This window comes from Anarhichas minor, unplaced genomic scaffold (genome assembly GCF_050575085.1).
Source record: "Anarhichas minor isolate MPS153535 unplaced genomic scaffold, ASM5057508v1 ptg000012l, whole genome shotgun sequence".
Lineage (NCBI taxonomy): Eukaryota > Metazoa > Chordata > Actinopteri > Perciformes > Anarhichadidae > Anarhichas > Anarhichas minor.
In genome coordinates this window covers 7,120,933-7,139,161 of record NW_027466458.1, presented here as the reverse complement: position 1 = coordinate 7,139,161, position 18,229 = coordinate 7,120,933, and the positions used below count along the sequence as shown (strand labels likewise).

At 45.6% G+C, this 18,229-nt stretch overlaps 2 protein-coding genes across 4 annotated transcripts; one reads left to right on the top strand and one right to left on the bottom strand.

The window, feature by feature from the left end:
- Positions 1-62: 62 nt before the first annotated feature.
- LOC142948509 (RING finger protein 122) lies at positions 63-6,089 on the top strand. Of its 2 annotated transcripts, none has more exons than XM_076090588.1 (7): positions 63-757; positions 1,105-1,288; positions 2,774-2,927; positions 3,716-3,758; positions 4,270-4,311; positions 4,929-5,011; positions 5,220-6,089. In XM_076090588.1, the coding sequence occupies exons 2-7, from the start codon at positions 1,264-1,266 to the stop codon at positions 5,338-5,340; spliced, it is 468 nt and encodes a 155-aa protein (XP_075946703.1). In that variant the 5' UTR covers positions 63-757; positions 1,105-1,263; the 3' UTR covers positions 5,341-6,089. The 2 variants fall into 2 exon arrangements, with proteins under 2 accessions (XP_075946703.1, XP_075946702.1); XM_076090587.1 differs by having other exon boundaries at positions 952-1,288.
- On the bottom strand, positions 6,082-18,123 carry pdcd11 (programmed cell death 11). 2 transcript variants are annotated; one of them, XM_076090583.1, is made up of 36 exons: positions 18,088-18,123; positions 17,427-17,554; positions 17,004-17,144; positions 16,703-16,867; positions 16,420-16,581; positions 16,209-16,329; positions 15,897-16,072; positions 15,573-15,680; positions 15,170-15,382; positions 14,922-15,046; positions 14,758-14,818; positions 14,355-14,501; positions 14,003-14,254; positions 13,733-13,858; positions 13,453-13,647; positions 13,101-13,271; positions 12,780-12,993; positions 12,546-12,695; positions 12,090-12,202; positions 11,406-11,905; positions 11,176-11,238; positions 10,831-10,927; positions 10,573-10,662; positions 10,354-10,456; positions 10,057-10,234; positions 9,663-9,719; positions 9,458-9,580; positions 9,176-9,298; positions 8,795-8,957; positions 8,536-8,676; positions 8,272-8,418; positions 7,827-8,077; positions 7,533-7,701; positions 7,291-7,444; positions 6,877-7,042; positions 6,082-6,664 (listed from the first exon to the last, which is right to left on the bottom strand). In XM_076090583.1, the coding sequence occupies exons 2-36, from the start codon at positions 17,532-17,534 to the stop codon at positions 6,493-6,495; spliced, it is 5,445 nt and encodes a 1,814-aa protein (XP_075946698.1). In that variant the 5' UTR covers positions 17,535-17,554; positions 18,088-18,123; the 3' UTR covers positions 6,082-6,492. The 2 variants fall into 2 exon arrangements, with proteins under 2 accessions (XP_075946698.1, XP_075946699.1); XM_076090584.1 differs by having other exon boundaries at positions 8,272-8,415.
- Positions 18,124-18,229: the final 106 nt, after the last annotated feature.

Here is an 18,229-nt window from a genome sequence, read left to right as displayed (position 1 = left end):
GGTAGCGAGGGAGGGCTGAGGGAGAGGAGAGTTGCGAGGCAAAACGGCTGGTCACATGAGCAGAGATCTGTTTACAAACCCAAAGCAGAGCAGAGCAGGAGCAAGGGGAGGAAGGGAAAGGCGAATTGCAGGCTGTCTCTGAGCAACATTTTGGATTGAAAGAGGAAGAGGGGAAGCCTGCCCTGACAAAGCCAGCTGGAGGTGGGAGAGTCTGAAAACGACACACGCAGACACACTTCTGCACACACACCACCTTTGTCTCTGTTTTCTTTTTTTCTGAATTGAAGGAGCAGATGGTTAGAGGGAGAGTAGGATCCCCCCCTCCCTACACGCGCACACACACACACACACACACACACACACACACACACACACACACACTAACTGACACACAAAACACAGGCTCACCAGCAAAACACCAATCCCAGCTAGAGGACTGTTGTTGACTGCATGGAGCCGTCCTCACTTTGTTTGGGCTTTGAGGAAAGCAGCACATCTTTGCCTTCCACACTGAGGAGGAATACCCGCTGCAAGATCAGAGGACTGGAGGAGGAGACAACAGAGGAGTGGGGGATGAGACTTGTGAAAATCCTCTGTTAAAAAAAAGCAGCTTTGGGAGGAAGACAAAGCACAGACTAATGCCAGATAATTACCTTCATTGGACGAGCACTGTCAGTTTGAGCGGTGGATGTCATTGAATTTGGTGAGGGGACAACGCTGCAGACGCAAAGTCTAGAGGCCCATTCCTGCTGGAAATGTAAGTATTTCCTGTTATCAAGCAGCCTGTGTTGTTTATGACATTGTGACTGAGTGAGATTCAGCTTTTCACAATAACAACTCCTGAATAACACATGGTACGAGGCATCTGATTAACAATCAGCTCTTGTCAACAAGATTTCTTTGTTTCTTCTTCTCTCTCCCGTGATGACATCATTCTCACTGGAATCCCAGGAGCCCATGAGATCTTCGCTGCCGGTCCAAACCCCAGTCTTAAAATCTCCCAATCCTTACACGGACTGGTTAATCCAGATTTGGGGAATGCTGGGCAGTACAGACTGCTGAGCCAACAAAACTGAAAATCTCGATTTGTTGTTTTTTGAGAAGCTGACACAACCCAACAAAAGAGCGATCCAGCTGAGAGGGACTCGATCCAGGCTCCAAACAGATTCGGTGTCCGTAGCTTCGGCCCACGAGCTTGGCTCCTCTCCAGCCTTCTCCTGACGGGGCCTTGATTAACTGCTGCTGCTCTGGGAGTTCAATTTCATGCAACCATTCCAATGGTGTAACGGTAAGTGAGTGGATTTCTCTGCTGTCTGCCAAATAAACAAGAGGTGGTGGCGCGTGTACTTACTTGTGTCTCATAAACTCAGTTACTTAGTTGCTGGCTTGTGGGATCCCCGTAGTGGGCATACTATGGTAAATCACTGAGAGAGAGGAGGCCTCACTTAAAATACAAGAATAATTCAAGGTCATGTTTGTTTGAGAGCCATGACAACTGAAAACTGAAGAAATTGTTTTCTCCAACTTTACTACATTCTTGTTTTGTTGCTGTTGACTGACTCTGCAGTGCATCCATGCCTGGTTCATGATTGTATCTCTCATGATGTTACCCAGGTCTTCCCTACACGAACCCCCCCCCCCCCCCTCTTCTAAATCCCCCAACCACCCAGCCATGTCAAATTATCCAACCCATACCCCCCACAGGGTGCAAGCTGTACCCATTCATTCACTCTAAAGAGAGACACATGGACATTTAGAGGCTGGTAGAGAACATCCTCGCTGCAAATTAATAGGAACACATGTGGCCTGTGGAAGTGGGGCTTCCTCTGCTATTGTTTTACCATCCTTTAGTCCCCAGAGTTCAATCTGTTTAATATACACCAACCCCCTGCCACCTGCAACACACACACAATTCAGACAGGCGCTAGACATCCCTACCCTTCCCTCCCCCAGCGCTAACACACACACACACACACACACACACTCTCTACCAGTCACCTCTATAGAGTCTGTGGAACAGATGGTGGTAAAGCGGAAGTGGTGTCTGTCCTCCATGTTTGTCTTGTTCTGCAGCCAATTAACGCACCGTCCTGTGATGGCCTCAGTCAGTCACAGCTCTCTGGAAACACCTGCATCAAAACAAACACCAACAATTATGTAAAACTCATCGCCAAATATCTTATAAAACTCTTGATTGTGTGCACATGAGCCAGAGGGCCTCATCGTCATTGTCAAGCAGACATATGGTGACGTTTTGTGCCTGTTGGCAGCCAGAAACTCACAGCATGGGATGGCGCTGTAGATTCATGTTGTAGTTAATCTACTTGTCTGCCATGATTCCTCCTGCTCCTCACTGTAGAGTTGGAATTACTGCTTTCAAATAATATTCATTCCATGACCAGGGAAAATACTTTCCACAGATCCCAGGAGCTTCATAACAGAACAACCGTCTGCACAAATTGCAGCATCTTAAAGTCAATGCTCCCAATCAGGACTTGCACTGTCAATGCTAACATCTGAATGCTGTAAATCTTGGGGGAGCTTTGGTCTTTGTTATGGGAAATAAAATAATTTAATTGTTTTCGGTAGCTCTCTATTTTGAGATGGAAAATGCAATTTCAAGCCTGAGATTGTAAACAAACTAAATAAAATACAGAAACATATAAATAAAAAGGTGTTATTAGAATGACAGTTACTCCTTTACATTGAACCATATAAGAAATATAAATGTGTGTTAAGCATCTAATATATATCTGCAAACTCTTCTTACCAGGATGCCATTGTGGTTTGGGTTCTCAGCGCTCTGAACACTACTGCAGCATGACGTCTGACATGTATCACCTCCCGCTCAATGTGTTCGTCATCGTCCTGGGCATCGGCCTCTTCGTCTTCATGCTCAGCCTCATCTTCTGCTGCTACCTTTTCAGGTAGGTGGGGGAGGTTTGGGGGGAGGTTTGGGGGGGGGGGGGGGGGGGATCTGGGGAGAGAGTAAGGAAGGTACACAAGAAGCAGGGGAAAAAGCAGAACGTGCAAAAAGACAATTGACATTGCAACACAGTGTGCCACAGCAGGTTAATAATAATTCAAAATGAGCTCGGTAAAAAGATCTTAATATGTGATGATAGCAGCAATAATGGTGCAAATGTATGTAGTGGTGCCCTGTAGAGCTGCTAACGTTGCTACATATGGTCTATAATTGTTTGAAAAGAAAAACACATCAATCTATGCTAGTAGCTATATATGCATATGCATGTTAAAGCAAAAGCAGGGCTATTTAATACGATTAAGAATAAGTCATATAGGCAGCTATTTTTAGTAAAAGGCTCTAAAACTCAGTACAAGCCACTCCCGGCCCAGCACCAAACGTTAGACAGACACAGCTGTCATTGGCTAGACCAGAAAAGGTTGTACAAGGAAAGCTAAAATGCTAATGTTGCTCTGCTGTTCAGTCAGATGGCTTCATTTGAATAAACAGAGACCTGATACAATAATTCACAAGAAAGAAACAAAGTTTAGAGAAGAATTTCGGTATTTTTTTCTTATTATTATCTACCAGGGTGATCATCTTGCTTACCCTTAAGATTCATCTCGCGAGCCTATGCGGGGCCCCGACCCCCAGGTTGGGAACCACTGACTAAAGTTACAGTTGTGATGTATGTATGTTAGTTAGGTCACTTCTACCGTACAGATGTTCTCCTCTCTCTGCCTCACTCAGGTTGAAACAACAAGGAACAAGGGAGCAGTTCAGCTACAATGAGGTATGTAGTCACTGCAGTACATGTCACTACGGGGGAACATGTAACACCAGCTTCTGAGGCAGGTTATAAATAGGCTGCTAATATAGCATTTCCCACTGTTATTGTGAACTGTGCGACCATTTATACATGACCTTGACTTCAGCCATGGCCTCAGCTGCCCCCTGATTCACAACCGTTCATGCAGCTGCAGTGTGAACACGCCTGGCATGGTGAGCAGGTAGCAGCAGGGTGTCACAATGCTTTGTGGTGACAGTTAGTGACGAGGTTTACAGCTCAGGGGAAGGTTAAACTCCAGCTGCAGCCGGCTGTATTATATGTATTCATAATGGTTTTGTTTTTAAACAAATAGAGTACACGCCTCTCTTGCAAATGTTTTTAAGCTAGTCACATCAGGACATTGAACCCATCTGAAATGTTTGTTTTACACCATAGATTTTCTGCCAACATAACTGTGTGCTGACACATCAATCACGTGGCAATATTTGTCTCCTTCTCCTTCTTCCAACTGTAGGTGGTGCTGAAGGGCACAAGCAAGAAACTGAGCCTTCTAGGAGTAAGTCATTGTTGCTGCAAACGCTTTTACGCATGTCTTGTGTTAAACATAATACATGTAATGAGCTGCATTACACACGTGCAGCTTTGCACATTTCATGACCACACTGCTTCTGTGACTGCGGCTCAGATGACCCATTCTGGGCTTCGGTTGGATGCGATCAACGTGCTGCACACACTGCGAGGAGATGGCCTGAAAATACCTTGCATCTCAAATGCAGCTATTTAAAAGGAATGTCAGAGTGCCTGCTTGGCTTTCTTCTTGGAGCAGAATTAGGACTCCAGGAATAACTGCACTCATTCAAAATGCATTACAGAAAGATCTCTCTCGTCTTGTGATTTCTAAAAATATTGCTTTTCCAAGTTCTGTTGGTCGGTCATTCTCATTGTTAATTTAATGTCTCAATCTCTGTACAAGGGAATGTTGAAATAATACTGTTACTAAAGATAGTGAAGGTAAAAGCATCATTTCAGAACACAAGCTTCTACTTGTGTTGTTATAAATCTAGGTCACAATTAATTTATTGCTCAAATGTATCTCATTGAATGTGACACATCGAGGTAAAATAATAATCTGATCACAAAAACTAACCTTGTGTTTGTGGTTTGTTCTTGCAGCAAACCTGTGCGGTGTGTCTGGAAGAATTCAGGACCAGAGATGAGCTGGGAGTTTGCCCGTGCTCACATGCATTTCACAAGAAGTGAGTGTTATAAAACTACATCGTTTGAAGATTTACTAAGTGCTCTTTTAAAAATGTTTCCTCCTTATCCCATGCTAATCTAAGAAGATGCCACTAAACTCCATAATGATGGCTTCCTTTCAGTCCCTATGGTGTCAAGTGAAGTGGCTCCTGTTAAACTAGATTACATCGTCACTGTTTTTAAGCTAACTGCTACTTGTCCCATCAGGTGCCTGCTGAAGTGGCTGGAGATCCGCAGCGTGTGCCCCATGTGTAACAAACCCATCCTCCGGCTCCACACAGACGCTCCCCAGGGCGCCGAGAGTCCACTGGACCCGGAGGAGGTGTGAGGGAGCCGGGAGAGACGAAACAGGACTCCCCTTACAGAAAAACACACATTAAATACACTAGGGATGATGGGCGGCGGTCATCTTAAAGACATCTCACAAGAAATGTTGACAGTGAGCCCAAATGGCTCGCCCTGCTGCTGACCTTTGAGCAATATGCCTTCATGGGAATTTGATATTGACAGCGCCAAAATGACCTGGTCAGATCAGTTAGGGAGTGGGTGGATGAATAGGATCTTTTCATTAAAAACAAAATAAAAACGCTCCTAGTTCTACTTCCATATTGCACCAAAAAACATGTCAGGCAAAGGGAGCCACATTAGAGAGCAGGATATCATTGCCGCTGTCACTGCCAGAGACAAACTACACTACAGGCAGTGAGCGGGACATCGGGATCAGTTTGGATGCCTCTAATATCTCAGGGGTGTCACCAATACAGCCAGCACAAACCATGTCAGTCACCCTATAACCCTGTGCCACACATGCATCTTCAATACTGCCAACGTAGGTGAAACGCTCCAGGGGTCAGAGGTTAGCCACGACCTCCAGCTGAGACCAAGACCAGCGGGATTACAACCACGACGAGGAGTTGAGTAGACGATATTGTTACCGATTGTGTCCCATGCCCTTTCCTTTTAAAGAGACTGATAGAGAACTAGTCTTGCCTGTATGTACTGTATGTAAACATGTCCCTATATATTGTTATTTTGTATTTGTTGCTTTTAAATAAAACGTCACGTAATGTATTGTAATGGTGTCGGATTTATTGAAAGGCTGGACAGATGAATAGAAAATGCTCCCACAAACGTTTGAATGAAAACGCAGTAAATTAATCGTTAAAACAGTAATTATTCTCTTCACAGCTCGTTCTCGTGACTATAATGAAACATCAAATACCAGTTTCTTTGAACATTTACAGATTGTTCCAACACACTTTACAAACGTTGGACTTTTAGGTTCAGAAGTCTCCACAACAATAAAAAAACAAGCTGAGAAGTTGATCATTTTGAGGAGGAACCTGTCTGAGCATCTGGAGCCACAAGCTTGTTTGTGAACAGGTGTGAAGCTCAGACCGGGTTCAGCAAACTGCAGTCCACACACACGTACACAACGTGTGTATTAATGTGTGTATTATTGTGTGTATTATTGTGTGCATTAGTTGGCAGCCTCGGTGCCTTTAGCCTCCACAAACTCCATGGCCTTCTCTTTGACTGCCTGGATGCTCTGCGGGGTGCCGTGCTTCTTCTCGTACTCCAAATAGCGCTTGAAGAAGAACTTGATCTTTTTCACTGAAACACTCAGGTGGATCACGCGATCAAACAGCGCCCTGCAGGAGACGGGCAGTTGGAAACCTTTATGTTTGATCATAAAACTGGTCTTAACACAGTTAACCATCAGTCGTCGTCATGTAAAGCATTAAGGCTCATTAGTTTACACAGGGCAGCACATCTTTACAAAGAAAAGATTTAAGGAATGAAACAAAATGTGTTAAAAGTGACAATGGGGGGGTCAGAAAGGAGAGTAAGGGCCTTGGCTCACCTGACTTCCTTCTGTGAGCCATGTTTGACCATGAGGTCGATGAAGACGGACCAGAGGTCGGTGCGTTTCGGGTAGCTCGTCAGGACTTTGTCAAACATGGTGCGACCTTTCTCTGAATCACCATAACGGAACTCCAGCTGAGCGAACTTGGCGATCACATCCACACCTGAGAGGAAGCGCGACAATACACAAAAGGTTAAGACCTGTGGAGATACACAGCTGGGACGGGGGAAGCAGAGCCTGAACGGTTACACACACACACACACACACACACACACACACACACACATTGCACTCTGACACAGTCGAAGGGATGAGCACTCGCTGGTTTCAGTCAATGGCGGGTGGGTGTACAGCACAACAATAGAAATATACACCAAGAATACAGTTCAGTGTTCGGGTAAACCGTCTTACTTTCTTTGGAGGGCAGACTCGCCAGCGCCCTCTGCAGGAGAGCGCTGGCACTGTCGCTCTGTCCCTGTTGGAGCAGGAAGGTCCCGTAGCTCAGCCACACGGCTTTATTCTGACGGAAACGCTTCACCATCGTCTTGTACAGGCCCTCTGCCTCCTGGACATACGTAGAGATGCAGACGTTAGTGGCTACAGAACACAGCGTTCCAGCATCTGTCTCAACGAACGCACTCAGTGGATCGTACCTTGGTCTTGTCGCACTTTGCGTAGATGTCGGCGAGCTGCTGGTACACGGGCATGGGCTCGCAGAACTGCAGCGCTCGCTCAAACACTCTCTTCAGGCTCTCCTCTGTGCCGTACATGTTCTCCAGGTTCAGCAGGGCCACCCACACATTCAGCTTCTCCTGCTCCTCCCTGGACGGGTGCAGGTTTGTACACAAAAATAAGTCAAACCGTGCCTCAACACAGCGTATTGTAACAGATGTGGACACACTACTTTACCTCCTCAGCTAACACATATGCATCTATAATTCAATCACCTAAAGGAGATCGTTTTTAGGGCCCTCTCGGCCACAGCGCGGGCCTGCTCGATCTGGGTGGCCTGTAGATGGTGAGCCATATACTGGAGCCAGAGCAGCGAGCTGTCGGGTGAAGCGAGGAGCAGGCGCTCGAAGGCGGGCGCATCTTGAGGCCGCAGGCTCGGGTCCATCAGCTCCGTCTCCCGCTGTACCAGAGCCTTCTCCGCCGCCTTCTTCTCTTGCTGGAGCTCGTGACGAGACTTCTTCTGGGGCTGGTCGAGGAGAGCGGTGAAGGCGTGAAGGACGAAGAGTTTAATGGTAGAAAGTGTTGAGATACAGAGACGGAAACCGGAAGACGTTCTAAATAAGACTTTTCGAGATAATCTTTACAAAAACGATGACAGGAAGTTGAATTCCTTTAATAAACCTAAAGTTATACATGTATGCACATTCATGGTCAGCTCACCTTGCTGCCTCCATCTTGGTCCTCTCCATCACTGGAGTCGCCCTCCTGCGCTGTAGAGGCAGGTTTCAGGGAGCTCAGGTGCACGTCCCAGGAGAAACCTGCTGCCACCTGCAGTCTGGACAGACCCGCTGAGCTGGGCCTCACCTGCTGACAAAGAGGAGCAGCACATGCATCTTTCAGGTTCTGCATAACAATATCACTGAACCAAATCTATGGCCATTTGTATGCATGTAAACGATACTGAACAGCAGTGTACTTGCTTACTTTTACAGATTTGGGTTCTTCTTTGTCTCCCTTGTCCTCCTCTTCTCTGAAGTACACCTCCACTCCGCTGTCACTGTCATCAGTCTTTGCTTTTTTAGTTTTCTTCTTCTTCTTCTTTGGCACCTGGGACTCTGCTTGTTTCTGACAATTGAAACCACAGTAAAGCTCATCTACCATGCGTTTACTATTTAATACAAAAAGCAGGACGGAAGGAAGGAAGGAAAGGTTGACGTGAGAGGAAACTGAGGCCGTTTGTTACCTGCTCACTCTCAGACGCTGAGCGCTTCTTCTTAGAGTCGTATTCCTTCTTCTCCTCTCCGATCAGACGCAGCGGCAGGCCGAGAGACTCTGGGAGGACGTCCGGCTTCCCGGTGTCCCCTGGGAGCAGAGAGAGGTGGACCAACTCCTCCTCTTCGTCAATACTGAGGACGAGAATAGAAAGAGCTGCAGACGTGACGACAGCATTGACTCTATAAATGGCTGTCACCTAAAGCTGCACCGGGCAAGTTATGGAAAGACACAACATCAGCTGTTTGTCCAAATCGATTATTTCGATGTAGATTACGATGAATCCTTCCTTTTGTATGTTTTATTTTCAAACACTCTTGGACTACAGAAGGAGACCTGGAGCTGTGTTTACCTGTGGATCTTGGTAGTGAGCAGGGTGTTGGGGGTCAGGTGCTTAAAGAGGACCTTGTGGTTGTTGACAAAGTACTTGGTGGACTGCTGCAGTTGGGCTCTTCCCGTGATGCTGCTCGACAACCTGGAAGAAAAACATGAAATGAGGATGAAGATGATAATTGCCGAGATAACTGAACCTGGAACTACATTTTCATGAGGTTCCTTTTAGAAGTCTGTATGTTTCTATGGAGTTTAAATATGAATGTGACGTCTGTCCAGTCTAAAGCTGAAGTTCACTTACCTGATGAAGACGCCCTGCTCTCCCACAGACTTGACGTAGCCTCTGATGATCTGGCCTGCCTTCAGTTTGTCTACAGACAAGACGTCGGGGTCCTTCACCGGCTTGGTCTGCTGTGGGTTCAGCCTGGACGAGCAGAGTTACGGTCAAACAGACGTTGTTTTGAGATACGCGTCTGAATTTGATACACAAATCCAACGGAACTTACCTTGATGGACGTAGAGACAACTGCCACTTGCCATTTTCATCCCCGAGGAGGAAACACCTGCAGCACAAGAAGAGGCAAAAATAAACTCTTCACTTCAAAAGAATCTAAATGGGATTTAAGGTCTGATAGTGGGACTAAGATGTTTTTATTTAATTGTAGCTGCTGATAGTTGATGTGTGCCGGCAGTTGCACATAAATGTATCCTGAGCAAAGTGAAATACATTTACAACAAGTTACTAATGATTCAAACTGTTTATTCTGTTTGACCTGAACTACAGTGAAAACGTTAGCTAACTTAGTTCTCCACAGTTTGTAATTTAAAACATCAGACTGTCCTGATCGATCAGTCTAACTGTGCTCATATGTGCAGCACATAACTGCTGCGTCTCCTGACCTCAACAGTTGATCCTTGCTGTACCCGTCCAGCGGGTTCGGCCTGTAGGCATCAGCCAGGTCAGTGACAGCAACTGTGCCCGAGTTGCCAAAGGGAAGTTTGACCAGGAGGCCAAGTTGTGGCTGAATATTCGTGACCATCCCCAAAGTTACGCTGCCTTTCTCCAGCTTATGGACACCTTGAACACAAAAGGAAATACAGAATCAGTGTCTTTGTATTTGATAAACAATCTGAAGCGAACAAAAGTGCAACAGCCACGTGAAGCGTGAAGCAATAACAATTTTAAAAAACAAAAACCTGTGAGTGACAGCACGAAACGTTGAGGTTTGGAGTTCACTTCTACCACTGTGGCACGGACCGCTTGGCCCAGCTTGTACATTTTTTCCGGGTGGCTTGCATCCTTAAAATAAACAGAATTTAGACAATCGCAGCCGTTTGAAATGAAGGTTAATCTCATCTTTAAAATGTTAAAAATGATCCCACACACGTTCTCTTATGAAATACTTTAAAACTTACTTTTGTGTCGGTGATCATGGCCAGCAGGTCGACTGTCCCAGTAACACAAGGATCCGTGGTGACCTCCAAAGACTTCCTCTCTGGATTAAACTGGAGGCAGAAGAAGCACGAATACACTGAAAACCTCTTCTGCACTTTTGAAGTTGTTTTTGACTCATTTTTGATTCGTAAATTTATGACCAAAAAGTGCATTTTGTGGAAACTGCCAGAAAGAAATAGAGCAAGCTACTGCAAGCCACTATGATCTCCCAAACGTACCTTTGATACAAAGCATGTAATTTGCTCCCCGACCGTGTAGCTGTTTAGCTTCTCTTTCACTGTAACGGCTTTGAAATCTTTACTTGTATCCAGTTTGCTGCAGAGATGAAAAAAAAACAATAAGAAATAAGAAACAGACCAACTGCAAAATGTGTTGCATTGGGGTGATAACAGAACAAAATACACATCCTGACATAAAATATGAAAAGCCATAACATTACTACAGGTTTATATCACTGTAATTAGTATTTCTAATCTCTGCATAATATTTTATTAAAACAAAAAGGCGAAAGTGCAGTATATCACGATCATAACGATGCTCAATGAACCGGTCTATACAGTTACCTGGGTATGAGTGTGAGCTCGGGGATGGTGTAGGTAAACTTGGGATGAGAGAAGGGCAAGAACCTGAAATAAGAAACTTGAGATTAATTTCAAGTTCAATGCAATTTAACAAATAATACATCACATTCAACTTTACCCTTTTACAGTGGTTGTTTAATTAAGAATGGAATAAAAACAATGTGACAAAAGAAGGAACTTGCAATTAGAAAAGTGTACTCAGCATTCCCTACCTGTGGCTGGAGGCTTCGCGTCCTCCGATGACCCTGGCGGTGACCTCACTGCCCACTTTAACCGTGGACGTGGGGAAGGATCCCTTACACACTTCTGCAAGCTCCACCACCTCCGACACGTGCACGCTGCCCGTACTTCCGTCCTCTAGTGTGACCTGAATGGAGGCGGGCTTCACAGTCCGCACTTTACCGCGCACGATGTCCCCGAAGCGGTGACCCGTAGCGCTCGTCTGTTTCTCCGATGCCGTGCGCTGTCGTTTCGGGGAAGTGCGCTCCCACGACACCAGGGCGAGCCCCTGCAGTTCCTGGCAGCTGGGTTCTATGACTTCGACGGACAAACTCATCCCCGCCTTCAGCTTCTCTGACTCGACCAGAAATATCTCATTCAGGTGGCTGCTGGTCTGGATCACAGTCAGCTGTGCCGTGTCACCCAGTGAGATGACGGCAAAGTCTTTGTTGATGTGCTGCAGCATCGCTGTGTACTTTGATCCTTCAGCTAACTGTAGAGATGAAAACAAACATGACAAAAGGACAATAACATTTAAAATGATAATCTGACCGTATCCAAGTGCCCTGACATTTAATATATACATTTGTATGAAATATAAGGTGGCTCCAGAGAACGCGTGCTCAGTCAAAGCATTCTCATTGTTTTGAAACCGCAGTAAAGGAAGAAATACTCACAGATTTCTTCTTCGCCACCAGCTTGGACAGGATGGACACATGGACACAGGTTGACAGGATGTCAACATGGAGGACGACCGCAGTAGCTTTCTGACCTGAGGTCAGACTAACACCTGGAAACAGTGCAGCCAACAGACAATCACACACAGCAGCTCACACAAAGTGATTTTGCAAAAGTAAAGACAATCCATAATATGCTTAAGGTAACAATGCAACATATGACAGATGAGCCTTGTCTGCAAGGGGTGGGACACACTGGTCTCAATTAGGTAAAAAAGACAATAATCTGTCCAATCAGAGATGAAAAAACACCACTTTACAGGGTACGTATTGAGTTTACTTCATAGGGCCCCAAAGCTTCACGGTTGAAGGGACTCCACCGATTTTACATGTACAGATCGATAAGGGGAATAGACATGGTGAGGATCTCAAATACATTTCTGTTTAAATACACACCTATGACATGGTGCTTGGTGGCCATTATGGTAGCACCGGCCAAATCATCAGACTTAAAGGTGGCACCGCTGTCCTTCGCAGTGTCTACAGTCAACTTCAGCTTCTGACCAACAGTCAGAGCAGCCAGCTGCTGGCGGAGATCACTGTTCTCTGAGAGGAAAGACGGAGACAATGAGACGTTAAGACACTGAAGACAAACTTCAAATGAAGAATTAAAGACCAACGCAATCACACCTCTCATAGCGAACATCTCAGTCACAGCTCTTCTCTCCTGCAGGCCATTAATGAGTCTCATCTGGGCGTCACCCTCTGGAGACATGACCTCTGAAATCTTCAGCGTGACCAGGAAACGCCGTTTTTCTACATCCAGGTTGGTCACTTTAGCGAACACCGTCTGGCCCGGCTGGAAGGCGGTTGTTGTATCGCTGATGAACTTGTCTGTCATGGCCTAAAAAAAGAAGAAGCAACGCAGAGGGAGAATTTTAGTAGAGAAAATGCATAAACGGCTTAGAAGTAGAGAAGAAACAAGATGTAAAGATTAAGCCCTTTACTTACAGACTTGGGTGCGAGACCAACGATGCCGTACGGGAACTCCACAAAGACGCCGTAAGACATGATGCTCTTGATGACGCCAATCAGCTGCATTCCAACTGTGACTTCAGAGAAGTCCTTGGCAACAACTCCTTCCTCCAGCGACCATCTCACCATTGGTTTCTTGGTGACAGTCTTTAACAGAGGAGCAGCTAAGGAGAGCAACAACAACTGCCCTGCGTTTCATAATTAGGAAATGTACGTCTAGATAAGCATCAAAGGGTGGCAAAAATAATGAATACTGTACAGAATCAATCAATCATAGCAGGTTGAGGTTCCCTCACACAACATATACAGACTCTTTCATCCAGGATACAATATTCTGCTTGTTCTTGGTGAAGCAGATGAGGTTTGAGACGTTGTCTCCCTCCTGCATACTCTCCCACAGCAGAGGGCAGTTGGACATGTGATCAGAAAGGTGCATTGTGGGTAGTACGGCACGGATCTCATCGGGGAGGATGGCCACCTCCAGACCATTGACTGACTTTTTCAGCACTTTAGCCTCCAGCCTCTACGTCACACAAATACACACGTTGAGGTCAAACAATTGCTGAATTGAGATTAAATTATTTTTAAATAAACAGAGAGACACTTACCTTCCCCAGCTCACAGTCCAACTGGGGCGTGGCAGCTTCCTCTGTGTCTCCCTCCACCGCGGCCTTAAATGAGAGCACCATCTTCGCCTTATCGGGGTCACACTTAAGAACTTTAGCCTTTAACACCTGGACGATCAACGGAAAACAAACTTAGCAGATGCCGAATACGTCACAGTCAAAGTCTTGTTAACAAAATGTTCCCAAACATCTGGAACAAAGGCAAAAAACCCAGACATGATCCTCAATGTCCATGCTGTCTGATCTCCTCACCTGCCCCACATAGAAGACCTCCTCAGGACAGACGATCGGCTGAGAGCTGAGCTCGTTGAGCGGCACCAGACCCTTGACGCTGTTGTAGAAACGAACAATGCAGCCAAAGTCTTTGATGCAGACGATGTAGCAGTGGGACACGCAGCCAAGACGGGCATCGGTATAGCTGAGGAACAATGGCAGGGAGCTTTCAACCAGAGCCTTCTTTCTGGTCAGGTACAGCTTCTTATTCTCTGCATCTACTGACAGCACCTGAAGGAACATATTCACACCAAAATATGAAAGATGAGATCTGCCACACAGATCTTATTCTCGCGGTTATCTCGGCGGCTTTAAAACAAACTATACTGACCCGGCATTTGATCTTCATGCCCTCCACGTACTTCTTCTCTGGGTTCTTGAGGAGGATGTCGGACAGGTGTGTCCGGGGCACCAGGCCTCTGATGTGGTCAGACAGATGCACCACCATGCCGTGATCAAGCAGGATTGACACTGTCCCCTTGGAGGGAGACACATGGAAGACGGACAAAGTGAGACAGACAATAGACACAGTGAGCGAGCAGAACGAGGCCGGAAAATTTGACTGTTTCTAGTCTTTATGCTAAGCTAACTGGCTGCTGGCTGTAGTTTCAAATTTAACAAAGTGGTATCGAGCTCCACATCTAACTCTCTGCAAGAACGCAAATAAAAGTACGTCTCAAAATGTCAAACTCTTCCTTTGATTCAAACACACATGGTGATGCTTTTATTCTTACCTCTACAACCTGACCGGCCTCAAGATCATGATATCTATAAAAACGCTTGTCGATCACACTCCTGGAATCAAGAAAAAAAAAAAAAGACAATTGTCAATACATCACATTGGAATAGTAAAGTGCATTATTACTATGTAATAACACATGTATGAGGTGCAACTTACTTCCGCAGACTAACGAAATGAATCTGGTCCATGGGGCTGAAGTCCAGTATCCTGCAGGTGTGCTCAGTCATAGCCAGCACTCTGTTTTCATTAGCCGGCTCATTAACCTCCTTCAGGTGGTTCCTCTGTCAACACGGATACATTTATGTTATTACCCTAATGCCGAGTCAGCAGAATATTCACAGAGAGCATCTATTCTTTGTAATTGTCAAAGCAGGCTTTAACATTCAAACGTCACCGTGACTCACGTGTACAAAGGCCAACGTTTTGTCTGGCAGTTCCACCATGGCTCCAGACATGTGGTGCATCGCGATCATCTTGCAGTCCTTCACCACCTCGCCAATGCGGTCACCTCCAGCAGGAGCGTGGTCCACTCCGGCCCCGGGCTGAACGAGGTGGCTGCGCAGGCTCAGGCCCACCATACGGGCGGACGGCTCCACATACAGCACACAGGCTCGCACCTGGGTGCATCGATGCAAAACAGGGTTAGCCTACCAAGTTTATACTCCAATACAAACACATGGTAATCCGTTAACTGGCAACATTTAGCACCTTTGTTTAAGATCGTTATAATTAGGTGCATTTCAATGCAAAAATATCTATTCGAGTGACCACATCAACGAGCGGAAAACATTGACGGATGGGTTTTACCTCAGTTCCCTCAGCGTAGCTGGACGTCTGCTCTGGCTCCATGTGGAGAACGTCCACCTGGCCACTAAAGGACGACAGGAAGTCCAGGATCAGACCGTGTTTTGTCACCTGCAATACAAACATGTAGACGTCATTCAAAGGAAACATGGCTACCACTGAAGTCGCGATAGTGACTCTTAGACCAAGCGTATGCAGGGCCGATTGTAGTTCTACTATCCCAACATTCATCCCTTCATGTTGTTCTCCACCCACTCCCAGGCTTCATGCAGCAGGGCAGACGAGAGACGATGTACTCTTTACCAAAATAAAAGGTGTGCCCTCTACCTTTTTGATCGTAGCTTTGACCAGGAGGCCGGGCAGCAGGTTGGTGAGGTTCCAGCCCTGCTTTGATTCAGCACAGGCCTGGGCGACGGTCGGAGGGCTGACAGAAAGGCGGACCACACGTCCTTCATTCTTTACTTCTTCCACTTGAGAAGTCAAATACTGACCCACTTTCAGCTCTGCAGACACGAGAACACACAATCTGTTACTTTATGAGTGAAACAACTGCTTTGCTACGACTCTGCATGTGAAAGGATGCAATTGACTGAGATTATTTCCACAGTAAATAACAGGCAATGAAATACTTTGTCATACCTTCTGTGTTGTTGTGTTTGTCTTTTACTGTCTTTTTGGGCAGGAAGGCTTTGGTTCCACTGAGGCCAATGTCAACTATGTAGCCATGATCCTCCACACTCTCCACACATCCACTCACGGCCTGAGGCGTCACAAAATAACATTACAATAAATTGTTGAATCTAAATTATTTTTTTACCAAATATTTAACTGAAGACCGCTAGTGACTCACCATGCCAGCTTTCAGAGAGCTAGAGGTGAGAGCCTTGTTCACCAGCTTTGGATTGACTGACAGCTGGATGCTAAGAGAGCCTCTTTTGGCGACATCCAACGTGGCAACCACACACCTGAACACCATGCCAGGGTAGAAGAGATGCCGTAGAGAGCAGATGTCCTGGGAAGTAAAAACACAACATACATCTCTTAGATATTACTAAATATCCTGGTACATGAGTAAACTCTAAGACATAAAAAAGTCTAATGTAGGTTGCTATCTGATTTTAGACGAATCGTACCTCTGTCTCAGCTGAATCCAGTTGCTCGCTGATCAGCTTGGTGTAGGAGTCACAGATGTTCATGATGCTGAGGAAGCCTTGCATGCCACAGGGCAGACCGACGGTCACCTCAAAGTCAGTTACCTCCTTCACACAGCCCAGCATCAGGATACCCTCCTTCAAATTCTGGGAATGTAGAAAACACACACAATATTAAACTTATATACTGTGCTTCCTGCGCTTTTGAATAACGGTAGTTTAACACTAAAACTAACCTACTTATCACATTTGACAAATTACAAACACACGATGTATTTATTACCTTGATGTGTAGAATTTCCACACACTTGGCTGCTGCGTTCAGCGTCAGACCGTCTCCTTTGTCCGTCTTTGGCTTCTTGAGCTTCTTGCCGGCATCCTTGCCCGCCCCTTTTCTTTTCTTAGTCTCGGCTTGTTCTTTGGACTGCGAGAGAAAAGCAAACCGTCCTTCACTGTGGAGGTCATTTTACTGATACCGCCTAACGTGAGACTAAGTATACAAAACATAAACCACGCTTAATTACAGCGTGTGTGTGAAAGGAAAGCGATACGATGACCACTTCAGTAATGCACTGATGTCAGTTAGAATAATACTTTGCCTGATATTGTGTGACAATCCTCATTATTCACACTTTTACCCAGTTCTGTGAAGTCTTTTCTTTTGACAGCAGTATGGATATGAAGATAGAAAAGAGTAGACCTCTACCTGGAACAAGTTGTCCACTTCTGTCCGCTGCACCTCTATCTTACTCTCGGTGGGCTTCTTCGCCGCCCCTCCTCCTCCTCGAGGGAAGTCTTCTTCCACTGATGCCATGTTTGATGTTGTTTCAACGTCTAAGAAAAATCAAAGACATTTTATTGTTTTAAAACCTCTAACCTGAGCTGACGATACAAACAGTTAGGTTATCCTAAGACCCAGCTTGTGCCTCTCATGTAACTCAATCATCGTGTTTAACGTAGGAGTGAGTTACTATTACTGATAATATAGATGCATATAAATGGTGCATCAGGAGAGACACAGACAACAGCTTAGCGCGCGCTCTCTCTCTAATCAGACACTGTTTGATACATTCAACACTATGTAAATACATTAACCGATTAGTTAGAAAAATACAACCAAGTCCGTTAGAATCAGACGCAACACTGCTGCACATAAAGTTACCACTCAAAATGCACGAGACAACATTAGCTAACGCTACCTGTAGCGTGTTTTAGCACTAGGGCTAAACATAAAAGCGTGTTTGTCAGCAGATAAAAGGCCTACTCGTGTAGAGACAAACTCGATTTCGATCTAAACGTATATCAAATGGTTATTTCAGTGTTTATCATGAAATCTCTCCTCACATTAAATCTCCGGCAAAACTCACATGTTGTTCAGCAGCACGCCATGACCTCAACCCGGAAGAAAAATGTATGTGGGCGTTTCATTCTTTCTCCAATCACAGACAGGAAAAGGTGATTGACACCACTATTAGCCACTCAGTGGCCGTTGTAGACGCTAACATTGAG

Excerpts from the sequence above, each read along its gene's own strand:
- LOC142948509 (XM_076090588.1), top strand. The coding sequence starts at position 1,264 with ATGCAACCATTCCAATGGTGTAACG. Across the intron at positions 4,312-4,928 it reads AGAAACTGAGCCTTCTAGGA|CAAACCTGTGCGGTGTGTCT; the intron begins GTAAGTCATTGT and ends TTGTTCTTGCAG. Across the intron at positions 5,012-5,219 it reads TCACATGCATTTCACAAGAA|GTGCCTGCTGAAGTGGCTGG; the intron begins GTGAGTGTTATA and ends TTGTCCCATCAG.
- pdcd11 (XM_076090583.1), bottom strand. The coding sequence starts at position 17,534 with ATGGCATCAGTGGAAGAAGACTTCCCTCGAGGAGGAGGAGGGGCGGCG. Across the intron at positions 10,457-10,572 it reads CCATGATCACCGACACAAAA|GATGCAAGCCACCCGGAAAA; the intron begins GTAAGTTTTAAA and ends GTTTATTTTAAG. Across the intron at positions 10,235-10,353 it reads TTTCGTGCTGTCACTCACAG|GTGTCCATAAGCTGGAGAAA; the intron begins GTTTTTGTTTTT and ends TTTGTGTTCAAG.